The sequence below is a fragment of the Mobula hypostoma genome, chromosome 3 (assembly GCF_963921235.1).
Source record: "Mobula hypostoma chromosome 3, sMobHyp1.1, whole genome shotgun sequence".
Taxonomy (NCBI): domain Eukaryota; kingdom Metazoa; phylum Chordata; class Chondrichthyes; order Myliobatiformes; family Myliobatidae; genus Mobula; species Mobula hypostoma.
The window spans coordinates 59474986-59488550 of record NC_086099.1 but is presented as its reverse complement, the minus strand read 5'-3'; the positions used below and the strand labels follow the sequence as shown (position 1 = coordinate 59488550).

Below are 13565 nucleotides of genomic sequence, written 5' to 3'. Positions count from 1 at the left end.
TTGTAAGGATTTCTGTAAGCCCTGTTTGCCAAGGTCCCACATTTAAGGCTGGTCCAAGACAGGTACTTGATAGTATGTTGAAGAGCCTGTTTTTGAATTATTGTTATATTTGGACAAAAAATAGGCACATGATTGGGCCAGGGCTGTTTATATATATATAATTTTCTAAGTTCCCATTTTTGGTTGCTCTGTCGTTCACCCATTTTATTATTTAATTTTAGCTGTCTTCCATATAAGCATAGATCTATTAGTTTCTCCTCTTACTCATTTTCCTTGCCTCCAAGCCTGCTTTAAACATACAATATCAAATTGCTGCTGGTTAGACCCAAAAATCACAAGCTTGGCGCAGCCAGTGACATACAAAGATTTAGTATTTATCAACCAGGGTCAATGTTTAAAAGTAAATAATAAAGCACCTTTTCTTTCAAACAAAATGCCAAGGCAAAATTGTCGATCAAGTCAAATTTATTGTCATTTAACTATATATATGTATATATCATATAACCATGTAATTACATAGAAACATGACATTTCTCTAAATCAGGGTGTAGAGCACAGTAGTACACAACACACGCAATAACTTATAAAGGTAAGGATAAAATCTACAGAGGAGTCATGTATAAATAACAAACTAAAGTGCATAAATCAAATATTGTAAGGTACAGAACAGATTAACCAGTGACACATTGAATACAATGCGGCAATGAGTGCAGAAGGATAATGAATTGGGGCAAGAAACGGATTCCCATCCTGAAGTTGTTTTTTTAATCATCGGAGTCTCCTGCCTGATGGTAGAAAGTCAGAGAGGATGCTGAATGAATGGGAGGGATCCTTAATACCAAGGGTCCTGCATACATAGCGTTCCTGATAAATGTCTCTGATGGATGGTTGGGAGACCTCTATGATCCTCTCAGTTGTTCTCACTGTCCTTTGTAGGGACGCGAGGTCCAATGCTTGGCTGCTCCAATACAAGGTGGCGATTAAGTCGGGAGGCTCTCTGGTGCTCCTGTAATACCCACTTATGGGAATGGGGAGCCTTGCTTGCCTCAATCTTCTTAGAAGGTGGAGGTGCTGTGGTTTCTTGTTTAGGGACATAATATTAAAACTAATTTTGTCATTTTGAATGTTCAATATGATACCTTTGAAATGTTATCCTTATTAACATCTGCAGTTAGTTCTGCAGATAGTTTTAATTGAAAACCTGAACCTCGAGTTCCAAGAGATCAATACTATTATTTATAAAAAGTGTTGTATTCCTTTTAAAGTTGTCTAGATCCCAACAATTAGGAATGTTTCTATTGTTTAATCAAATAATTGACTAAATAAAAATTGTACAACAAGGTTTTAGGAATATGGACATATTTAGTTTTAGTTGTACATAAATAATTTTAATGGGTTCATTAATTATTTTGTTAATTAAAAACCATGAAAGTGAAATCAAAAGCAGTACTAAGTTTGAGATCTTTATTAGAAAAATGTAATAAATGTTTACATTCACTTAATGCACATTTTGTACACATCATTTACATCATGGAACAATGCTGCAATAGTAGTCTTGCCCAATTCAGCTGCAATTAATTGGAATTAAAGTTGAATGAGAAAGGAATTACAAGAGATTTCAAGCAAACTAATCATACACATTGTATCAAAAGGATAGGCAGAAGGGCTGGGGTGGCTCTGCTGGTTTAAAAAAAGGGTAGAAGTGAGATAGGGAGCGGAAGGAGTAAAATCATTGTGGGTTGGACTAAGAAACTGCAAGGGTAAGTAAGACCATGATGGGCGTTACATACAGAGCTCCAAACAGTAGCAAAGATGAGGTTTACAAATGAAAACAGGAGGTAGAAAATGCTGGTTGGTGCTGGATCCCAAGAGGGGGACTTTCTAGATTGCCTATGAGCTGGCATTTTAGAGCAGCTCGTGGTTGAGCCCACTAGAGGATCAGCTATTCTGGATTGGGTGTCGTGCAACAAACTAGAATGGATGAGAGAGCTTAAGGTAAAGGAACGCTTTAAAGGAGGCAATAATCATAAAATTCACCCTGCAATTTGAGAAGGAGAAGTTAACATAAGATGTATCAGTATTATAATATAGTAAAGGGGCATGATAGAGGAGCTGGCCAAAATTGATTGGAAGGGAACACTAGCAGAGATGATGGCTGGAGTTTCTAGGAGCAATTTAGAAGGTGCAAGGTAAACAATCCCAAAGAAGTAGTATTCTGAAGGCAGGATGATGCAACTGGCTGATGAGAATTCAAAGCCAACGTAAAAGCCAAAGAGAGGGTGTATAATGGAGCAAAAATCAGTGGGAAGTTAGAGAATTGGGAAGCTTTTAAAAACCAACTAAAAAACATCAAAAAAGGAAAAGATGGAATATGAAGGTAAACAAGCCAGTGATAGTAAAGAGGATACTTGAAGTTTCTTCGGATAAATAAAATGTAAGAGAGGTGAAAGTAGATTTGGGACTGCTGGAGGGGTAGTAATGGTGGACAAGGAAACAATATGTGGACTGAATAAGCATAATGCCAGACATTTGAGTGTGTCAGTGGGCAAAAGTGACTGAAGTTACCAATACCAGGGAAAAGATGCTTGGGTCTGAAGGTAGATAAGTCACCTGGACCAGATGGTGTACACCCCAGGGTTCTGTAGGAGGCGGCTGAAGAGATTGTAGAGGCATTAATAATGATCTTTCAAGAAACAATGAATTCTGACATGGTTCCAAAGGACTGGAAAATTGCAAATGTCATTCCACTCTTCAAGAAGGGAAAGAGGCAGAAGAAAGGTATTTGTGGGCCAGTTAGTCTGATCTCAGTGGTTGAAAAGATGTCAGAGTCGATGGTTAAGGATGTGGTTTCAGGGTATTTGGAGGCACGTGACAAAATGGGCCAAATTCAGCAAAGTTTATTAAATGAAAAATCTTGCCTGACAAATGGAATTCTTTGAAGAAATACCAGGATAGAAAAAGGAGAATCAGTGGATGTGACAAGATGCCAAACATGAGGCTGCACAATAAGTTAAGAGCCAATGGCATTACAGGATGAAGAGTGGGAATAAAGGGAACCTTTTCTGGTTGGCTGCTGGTGACTAGTGGTGTTCCACAGGGGTCTGTTTTGGGACCTTTTCTTTTTACACGTCAGTGATTTGGATGAAGAAATTGGTGGCTTTGTGGCCAAGTTTGTAGATGACACAAAGATAGGTGGAGGAGCAGGTAGTCTTGAGGAAGCAGAGCAGCTACAGAAGGACTTAGACAGATTAGAAGAATGGGCAAAGCAGTGGCAGATGGATAAGAGTGTCAGGAAGTGTATGGTCATGCCCTTTGATAGAATAAATAAAATCATAGATTATTTTCTAAATGGAGAGAAAATTTAAAAATCTGTGGCACAAAGGAACTTGGAAGTCCTCGTGCAGGATATCCAAAGGTTAATTTGAGTCAGTGGTGAGGAAGGAAAATGCAATGTTAGCATTCATTTTGAGAGGATTAGAATGTAAAAGCAAGGAATTAATGTGAAGGCTTTAGAATATGCTGGTGAAGCCTCACTTGGAGCTTTGTGAGCAGTTTTGGGCCCTTAATCTAAGAAAGGATGTGCTGACGCTGGAGGGAGTTCAAAGAAGGTTCAAGGAAATTACTTCAGGTTTGAAGGGCTTATGAGGAGCGGTTCATGACTCTGGGCCCATACTCACTGGAATTCAAAAGAAAGAGGGATTTAATTGAAGCCTTAAATGTTGAAAGGCCTTGCTAAGAGTAGATGGGGAGAGGATGTTTCATATGGTGTGGGAGTCTGAGTCCAGAGGATACAGTCTCAGAATAGAGGAACGTCCATTTAGAACAGAGATGAGGAAGAATTTCTTGAGCCAAAGAGTGGAGAATCTATGGAATTCGTTGCCACAGAAGGTTGTGGAGGCCAAGATACTGAAGGTATATTTAAGGCAAGGGTTGATAGATTCTTGATTAGACAGGGCATGAAGGGATGTGGGGAGAAGGCAGGAGATTGATATTTTGAGAGAAAAATGGATCAGCTATGATGTGGGTCAAACGGCTTAATTCTGCTATATATCTTATGGTCTCGGGTCTTATAAAACTAGGATGAATAATTTAAAACATTCTTAGTCAACACTTTGAGCACCCTTTCAACTGATCAGATTATCAAATTTGATGCAATTTAAATACATCTTTAATCCCATAAAGCAAATTTTGACAGGTTTAACATTTAGTAAAATAAATGAAAGGGATCCCATTTATTTGTGAACATATTAAAGAGATTAGTTTGTACATCTTTATAAAATACTGTAATAGTTAAAGCAATTTTTAAACTTGCACAGATTACACTTGCATGCTTTATAATATTGATTACTTGCCTTACCCAGTTATTTACACATTTTACAGAATATACAATAAAGGGTGCATTTATAAAGCTTTTTAAAAATATTCTGACTTAAGTATTTGACAGTGGAGTGACTTTCAATTTTTCCATTACAGCTGCAACATTTTACAAACTAGAGGAACAGCTTGTGTTACTACTGACAAAAACAATTTTTTAAAACAAATTTCGAAATTGTTTATACTGGTTAGTACTGGGCAGTGCATCTTTACATAATGAAGCAACAAGTATCAAAGAACTTACATTTCTCATCACAAGCCACGTACCTGTACATGTTCTTTTTTCCAGGATAGTTGTGTAATACACTGGAATAGTCAGTAGTGAGTATGGTGTATTTTCCAACCTGAAAGTCCACCTTTATTTCAGTATTTGCAACTTCGTATTTAAAGTTAGAAGTCTTAATGCAGTTGTTCATTTTTAAGAAAATCACCATAGGCTACTGTGACTGTGCTTTTGAAGGTTCTGATAAACTGTCAGTTCTATGCTGGGAAAGTTGCGGATGAGTGAAAGTATTCTGTTGTAGAGGGCAAGCAGTTGATAGAATAATATGGGTTGATTGATTACTGTGGAGAAATCTAGGTGCCTAAATTTAAAAACAAACAACAAAAATTTTGCTAGTTGGACTAATAGAGTTAAAGCAAACCAGATTCAAACTGAAGATTATTCATCTTAATTTATAGAAACTTTAATATGTGTGCATTCATTATCTGTAATTTACTATTTGGCTCCAAAGAAATGAATTAGTCAACAAATTTCTCTGACCTGGAAGAATGTTAATTATATGAAGGAATGGAGAAATAATTTTAACATACAGAATTCACTCTCTTCATCTCCTGAATCTTTGACATATGAACTTTCCATTCAGTAGAATTCAACAAAAGTCATTACAAACATAATTTCTGCTGATTACAACTGGTACTGAAGTTACCCCTCTGCTGTTCATAATACCAGTCAGTGAATGTTATTCCCAGTGAATAAGTTCACTGACTACTAATCCTGTTATTGGTGTTAAGAGCTTCCAAATGGAAACCTAACTGAAAATCAGTAACTACATTTGAACTAATCCTGTAGAATTTTCATTTACAGACACATCAGATCATCAAAGGTAGATTAATGAAAAATTATTTCGTATTAAAGGTAATCCTGAAAAGCAACAATTCACTCAGAATATTTTGCCTTATGAAAGGCTGGAACTTGATGCATTCAGTTCACTATCAAAGACATTGATCATTTCACATGTGGTGGCACATTTTTCATGAGGTCCAATATTCCTCTAGGCCTGGATGTCATCTGCATCTTCTGAGAGAGCAGTTGGTTATAATATCCTGGCCTGGGCAATAGAACCCCCAAGATCCTTGTTGTGTATTTAATATTTCAGTAATATTGTAAATAATTATGGGTTATTTGTAAAAAAAAATGTGAATTGCATAAGTCATCATGTGACATGCCTTGCATAAAGTAAACATCCACATTTCAGACTCCCCTGTCGTCTTTTGAATTAGTTTCATGTTTCAACGTTGCATAATGTCACATTGGTGACGAGGTATTTTTTAAAACGAACTTGATTCAACTACTTACCAGTTGAAACGCAGCAAGATGTTCGAACTAAGTAAAAATTCATAGCAAGGAAGAGCAATTTAAAAAAAACAGCCCTTTACATGCAGAGACTGTCGAGTTTCTTTGAAAGAGAAAGGCAATAAATGGAATAATTTGTGGGTTCATAAAGAATGACTATCAGGTGTTAATAATCATTAAAAAAACAAATGGCTGACTACACCAGAAATATTGATACATTTGATTGGACAATGGGTAAGTGGTTTATGTATACTGAGTTAAGAAAAATATTTTGAAGCAAATGGCCAATGAGAAATGAGCACCAATCTTGCTGAATGCATTGGGTTTAAGGGAATCAATTTGTTTTGAAGTTTAACTTCTCCAACCAAACCATCCAAAATATGTTTTGCTGATACTGTGACAGTAATGTAAGAACATTTAGAACTGAAACTATTGATTTGCAGATACTTTAGGTTTCATAAGCAGAACCAAAAGGAAGCATACAGCTTACATGATCAAATTAAAGAGATTGTCTGAGAATAGGTCTTAATGATGCAGAGAGATTGTGTAATTTGTGAAATCTTACAAGAAAGCATTCAAAAATGGCTCTTAAGTGAAGCACAACTTATATTTAAAAGAGCAGTTGGAATTGCTGTTTCAATTGAAACAGCTGACAGATGCAAATAAGTTGCAGTCAGGAATGAAAGTGAGCTTGAACAAAATTGCAGTACCTGAACACATTACCAGGCTCATTGAACAAATTGTGTTACCATTGTGGCAGGGGCTCATGAACACCAAATACAGGTTTAAAGGTGAAACTTGCAGAAAATGCAATGAAGTAGAACATGTACAAAGAGCATGTGAGGCAGACTGGATAAATGGACTGCTCGGGGAAGAGAAAAAGATAATAAGTTGCAGTTTCAAATAGAGCACTAGTCTACATGCTGTTGATGAAAAATCTGATGATGAGAATGACAGGGCTGGGTATCATTGAGATTTACAATGGGGAAATTAACAGACAAGCAATATGGCTTGTGTCAGAAGTGAATGGCAAATTATTTAAAATTGAATTGACACTAGGTCAGCTGTTTCAGTCATTTCACAAAATCCAAGTATACTACATCTACTGCATCTCCTTTGTCTACCCTGCTTGTAATTTCCTCAAAAAATTGCAGTAGGTTAGTCAGGCAGGATTTTCCTTTCAGGAAACCATGCGGGCTTTGGCCTATCTTGTCACCTGCCTCTAGGTACTCCGTAATCTCATCCCCAACAATTGATTCCAACAACTTCCCAACTACTGATGTCAGGCTAACAGGTCTATAGTTTCCTTTCTGCTGTCTCCCACCCTTCTTAATAGCGCAGTAACATCTGCAATTTTCCAGTCAACTGGTACAATGCCAGAATCTATTAATTCTTGAAAGATCGCTGTTAATACCTCCACAATCTCTCCTGCTACTTCCTTCAGAACCCGAGGATGCATTTCATCAGGTCCATTAGATCTATCCACCTTCAGACCATTAAGCTTCCTGAACACCTTCTGGGTCATAATTTTCAATGCACATACTTTACTTCCCTGACACACTCGAATGGCCAGTATACTGCAGATGTCTTCCACTGTGAAGACTGATGCAAAATATGCATTCAGTTCCTCTGCATCTGTCACTGCAATATCTCCAGCATCATTTTCTATTGGTCCTATATCTATCCTCAACTCTTATATACTTAAAAAGCTTTTAGTATCTTCTTTGATATTTATTGCCAGCTTCCTTTCATAATTCATTTTTTCCTTCCTAATGACCTTCTTAGTTTCCTTCTATCTTCCCACTAGCTTTAGCTTCCTTACATGCCCTCTCTTTTGCTTTTTACTTTGGCTGACTTTACTTGTCAGACACGGTAGTGTCCCTCTTCCATTCAAAATTTTCTTCTTATTTGGAATATATCTGTCTTGCACTTCCCTCATTTTTCGCAGAAACTCCAGCAATTGCTGTTCTACTGTCCTTCCTGCTTGTGTCCCTTTCAATTTTGACCAGTTCTCTCATGCTCCCGTCCTCTGCTCCTTTGGCGTAACTACCTCTCTGTAGCTACTATCTATAATCTCCTCATTCTCCCGAATGATCCGCAGGTCATCCAGCTCCTGCTCCAGTTTCCTAACGCAGTTTGTCAGGAGCTGCAGCTGGATGCACTTCTTGCAGGTGTCGTTATTAGGGACACCGGAGGGCTCCCTGACTTCCCACATCCTGCAAGAGGAGCATTCCAACATCCTGCCTGGCATTCTCTCTACCCTAAACTATCTGAACAAAAAGCTTTCCGGAACCTACCCAAGCCTCTGCCTGTTTGAGCCAAAGCCGTCCCACTCTTACTCAGTCCACTCCGACGATGGCCGCTGTGTATGGTGGTCTGCTTTTTAAACCTTGGCGCGCTACGTCATGCGCCTGCGCAGTGCAGACCCTTCTCCCCGAGCAGTGTTTTAAAAAAAAACGACCTTTTTCTACCCGATTTTTGTTTTCACTCCCTTTTTCAGCTGCTTGCTAATGATTTAATAATATTTCTTATACACAGGGCCACATCACCCCCACTGCATCTTTCTGATACACCATATATCCTTGGATATTCAGCTCCCAGTGGCAGCCATCCTTCAGCCAAGTTTCAGAGATGGCCACAATGTCATACTGCCAATCTGTAGCTGAAATTCAAGATCATCCATTTTATTTCTTATGCTGCGTGCATTCAAATATAACACTCTCAGTCCAGTATTTGTTTTGTTGCTTTCTGTTGTAAATTATCCCACTGGCTGTGATTATGCCTCATCTCTTGCCTGTTCTATCATCTCTGTTGCACACTATCTTTAATTTATTTCTGTTTTCCTCAGCCCTATCACTCCGGTTCCCATCCCCCTGCCAAACAGAACATAGGATAGTACAACACAGTACAGGCCCTTCGGACCACAATGTTGTGCTGACCCTCAAACCCTGCCTCCCATATAACCCCCCCACCTTAAGTTCCTCCATATACCTGTCTAGTAGTCTCTTAAACTTCACCAGTGTATCTGCCTCCACCACTGACTCAGGCAGTGCATTCCACGCACTAACCACTCTCTGAGTGAAAAACCTTCCTCTAATATCCCCCTTGAACTTCCCACCCCTTACCTTAAAGCCATGTCCTCTTGTATTGTGCAGTGGTGCCCTGGGGAAGAGACGCTAGCTGTCCACTCTATTTCTCTTAATATCGTGTACACTTCTATCATGTCTCCTCTCATCCTCCTTCTCTCCAGAGAATAAAGCCCTAGCTCCATTAATCTCTGATCATAATGCATACTCTCTAAACCAGGCAGCATCCTGGTAAATCTCCTCTGTACCCTTTCCAATGCTTCCACATCCTTCCTATAGTGAGGCGACCAGAACTGGACACAGTACTCCCAAGTGTGGCCTACCCAGAGTTTTATAGAGCTGCATCATTACCTCGTGACTCTTAAACTCTACCCCTTGACTTATGAAAGCTAATACCCCATAAGCTTTCTTAACTACCCTATCTACCTGTGAGGCAACTTTGGGATTTGTGGACATTTACCCCCAGATCCCTCTGCTCCTCCACACTACCAGGTATCCTGGCATTTACTTTGTACTCTGCCTTGGAGTTTGTCCTTCCAAAGTGTACCTCGTCACACTTCTCCAGGTTGAACTCCATCTGCCACTTCTCAGCCCACTTCTGCATCCTATCAATGTCTCTCTGCAATCTTCTACAATCCTCTACACTACCTACAACATCACCAACCTTTGTGTCGTCTGCAAACTTGCCAACCCACCCTTCTACCCCCACATCCAGGTCGTTAATAAAAATCACAAAAAGTAGAGGTCCCAGAACCGATCCTTGTGGGACACCACTAGTCACAACTCTCCAATCTGAACGTACTCCCTCCACCTCCACCCTCTGCTTTCTGCAGGCAAGCCAATTCTGAATCCACCTGGCCAAACTTCCCTGGGTCCCATGCCTTCTGACTTTCTGAATAAGCCTACCGTGTGGAACCTCATCAAATGCCTTACTAAAATCCATGTAGATCACATCCACTGCACTACCCTCATCTATATGCCTGGTCACCTCCTCAAAGAACTCTATCAGGCTTGTTAGACACGATCTGCCCTTCACAAAGCCATGCTGACTGTCCTTGATCAGACCACGATTCTCTAAATGCCCATAGATCCTATCTCTAAGAATCTTTTCCAACAGCTTTCCCACCACAGATGTAAGGCTCACTGGTCTATAATTACCCGGACTATCCCTACTACCTTTATTGAACAAGAGGACAACATTCGCCTTCCTCCAATCCTCCGATACCATTCTCATGGACAACGAGGACATAAAGATCATAGCTAGAGGCTCAGCAATCTCTTCCCTCGCCTTGTGGAGTAGCCTGGGGTATATTCCATCAGGCCCCAGGGACTTATCCATCCTAATGTATTTTAAAATTAGTTTAAACCCTCCCTAACATCCTTATTAAACCTGCATGCTAGAATATTGGACCCCTTTGGGTTCAGGTGTAACCCATCCTTTTTGTACAGGTTGTACATCCCCCAGAAAATGCCTCAATGATCCAGGAACCCGAAGCCCTGTCCCCGACACCAGTCTCTCAGCCACGCATTAATATGCCTGATCATGCCATTCTTGCGCTCGTTAGCATGTGGCACAGGCAGCCATCCTGAGATTACTACCCTGGAGTCCTGCTTTTCAGCTTCCTACCCAACTCCCTGAATTCTCTTTTCTACCTATGTAATTGGTACCAACGTGTACCAAGACTTCTGGCTGTTCACCTTCTCCTTTCAGAATACTCTGCACCCAAATCCGAGATAGTGACCGTACCCTGGTACTTGGGAGGCAACATCCCATGCGGGTATCTCTATCAGGCTGACAGAACCTCCTGTCTGTTCCCCTCACTATGGAATCCCCCTATGACTACTGCATTCCTCATCTTCTCTCTCTTCTGCACCATGGAACCAGGTTCAGTGCCAGAGACCTGATCATCGTGGTCGTCCTCTATCAGGTCACCCCCCGTCAACAGCATCCAAAACGAGATAACGATTACTGAGGGGGATGGCCACAGAGGTGCTCTCTACTATCTGAGCTCTTCCCATCTTAAGATGGAATACGACATATTACATCAGCACCATATCACCCAGCTACAAATGGCTTGGAGGAAAGATTTGTCCAGAGTCTAAAGAACCCACTGCAATCAATGTCAGCAAAATACACTATACTGACACTGAATCAGAAGCTCTCCAATTTCCTCTTTGCATATCACAATGCAGCACACTCCACAACCAACAACTCAGCAGCTGTGTTGTTCTTAGGTCGTCCCTTACATTCATGCTTGAATCCCTTCAAACCCAATTTCAGAACCAACATGCAAGAGAAACAGCTGAGACAAATTGAAGGCACCTTCATGTTTCATTCCTAGACAAATAAGCCTGGTGAGGAACTGCAGAAGTGATCAAAAGTAGGTATTCAGAAAGATTAAAGACAAAGCTGGACCTCTCTCCTACAGAGTGGATATTGCATCTGACATCAGTTGGAGGTAACACCAAAACCAGCTGAGGAGAGCGAAGTCAATTGTTAGCGAAGAAAGGTGCCTACCACTGTCAGAACCACTTCCTGCAGTCCCAGAGTTAAATCCTACAAACACCAAGGAGGAGGCCCCAGAACCTGAGATTGTTTCACAGCTACAAGTTTCACCCGCCAAGCAGAGTGACCCCCCATCTCAGGAAAGACATTATCCCACAAGAGTAAGTGATCCTCTCTACGGCGACTAAATCTTTAGGCTTCAATGGAATAAATTAAAAATTTACTATGCTGTGATGACTGTATATAATATACTGTGTATATAATTGAGACCTATTTTCTATTGAGTTGGAGTTTATAGCTAAGCAGGGAGGAGTGTTGTGTACTGTATTTAATATTTCAGTAATATTGTAAATATATTGTTTGAGTACACATTCTTTTTCTTTAAATAACTCATTATGGGTTATATGTAAATCCATGAATTGCATACGTCATCATGCTACCTCTTGATATGTGCGCACCTCGCTTAAAGTAAACATGGAGTCAGCTTCACATTTCGGACTCCCATGTCTCCCTTTGAATTAGTTTCACGCTTTGATGTTACAAAACATAACCTGCCTCCCATTCAAATGGATGAGCATCTGTTCTCCAGTGGGTTCCTGACTTGTTACAACTGTACAAAAAAAATTATCCCTGGCCTTTAAAACCTAAAAGTTGTAGTTCAAAAAGCAATTAAGCTAGTTCGTTGTCAAAAGTGATGTGTCAGAGGAAGGCTTTATTCATTCAAATGTTATTGTACCAACTTTTAAATCTGGCAGTATTGGGCTGTACTGGAGATAGTCTTCAAAACTTTTCTATTACATAAGCAGAAGATGAGTTCCTTGCAAGTTTTATTTGTATTCTTATTTCAGAATTATACTTTATTTTGTGTTTATCTATTGGGGGGCAGGAAGTTCTATTCTTTAAGAAACGTGGTTTTCCATTTTTCATACCTGTATCCACTGTGGAGAGTGTTGAGTCAGTGTCTGAAACTCTGGCTGATCGATGGTTGTCTGCTTCTGGTGTTGCTCTTGCTGGCACCGTGTCGATGACAATGTCTGGGATTGTTGCTGAGTGGCAAAAGTGGGGTAAGCTGTCACAACCTGACCCATTATCATAGTTGTTGGAACCATAACAGCACTGCATCCCACTGGAGCTGTTACCAACTTTGTAATGAGCTGTTGGCCTTGAGAGAAGCTGGTGAGAGAAAAAAAAAGTGGCATTAAATATTTACTGCTATGTGTGGAGGTATATTTTCAAATAAATTTACAGCATAAAAGGAAACCACTTAGTTCACACTGGATCAAAAAAAAAAATAGCATTTCACAACGAATGATCCTTCCCACCTGTAACTATAGGCTCTTATTCAAATACTTTCTTTATGCAATAGAGGTTGCAGAAACTTTCAAGCTTTCAGACATAGACCATCATCACTCTAAAATAATTCTATGTCCCATAAGTTATGAGCCTGTTTTCCTTGGCAGAGCAACCTTACACAATATGGGCTTCTAGTAATTTTGTACATTTCCATTACACCAAACCTCAGCTATTTCAGTCCTGTTTTAGCTAATCTTTTTTAAAATCTAAATGTCTCCACTCTCAGAACAGCGTTAATAAAAGATCACTGCACCCTATACAGTACCATGCTATCCTTTCGTTATACCCAGCACTATACTGAAGCAGTCTTATTCCTAGCCAAACCCTTATGGTAGAGGATAAACCACTTCAAATCCAGTTGGAATTCCTTTAATGATTGTGCCCACTGCACACCAAGCACCACATGGACTTGGCAGAGCAAAGTCTTGATTCAATGGCAGTGAGATCCAAGTTGATTGGAGACCAGGCTCAGCTGTTGACAGGTTCATGGAGACAAAAGTGCACACATTGTATAGAGTCGGTCCTCCTTATCCGCGGGTTCCGCATGCACGGACTCAACCAACCACGGATCAGGAAAACCCGGAAGTTCTCTCTCCAGCATTCGTTGTTTGAGCATTTTTTTCTTGTCATTATTCCTTAAACAAAAGTAATCTAGAGATAATTTAAAGTA

The 13565-nt window shown here is 39.9% G+C and overlaps 1 protein-coding gene across 6 annotated transcripts in view; it reads right to left on the bottom strand.

The window, feature by feature from the left end:
* Positions 1-233: 233 nt before the first annotated feature.
* clocka (clock circadian regulator a) overlaps positions 234-13565 on the bottom strand; it is a 132799-nt gene continuing 119467 nt past the window's right edge. For 3 of the 6 annotated variants that reach the window (XM_063043113.1, XM_063043118.1, XM_063043117.1), the window contains 2 exons: positions 12472-12715; positions 4599-4958 (listed from right to left, as the gene is read on the bottom strand). In XM_063043113.1, coding sequence (XP_062899183.1) covers positions 4812-4958; positions 12472-12715 — 391 coding nt within the window. In that variant the 3' untranslated portion in view covers positions 4599-4811. Of the gene's footprint in view, positions 4959-12471; positions 12716-13565 lie in introns of all 6 variants that reach the window. The other 3 variants (XM_063043116.1, XR_010017354.1, XM_063043115.1) reach the window with 3 other exon arrangements.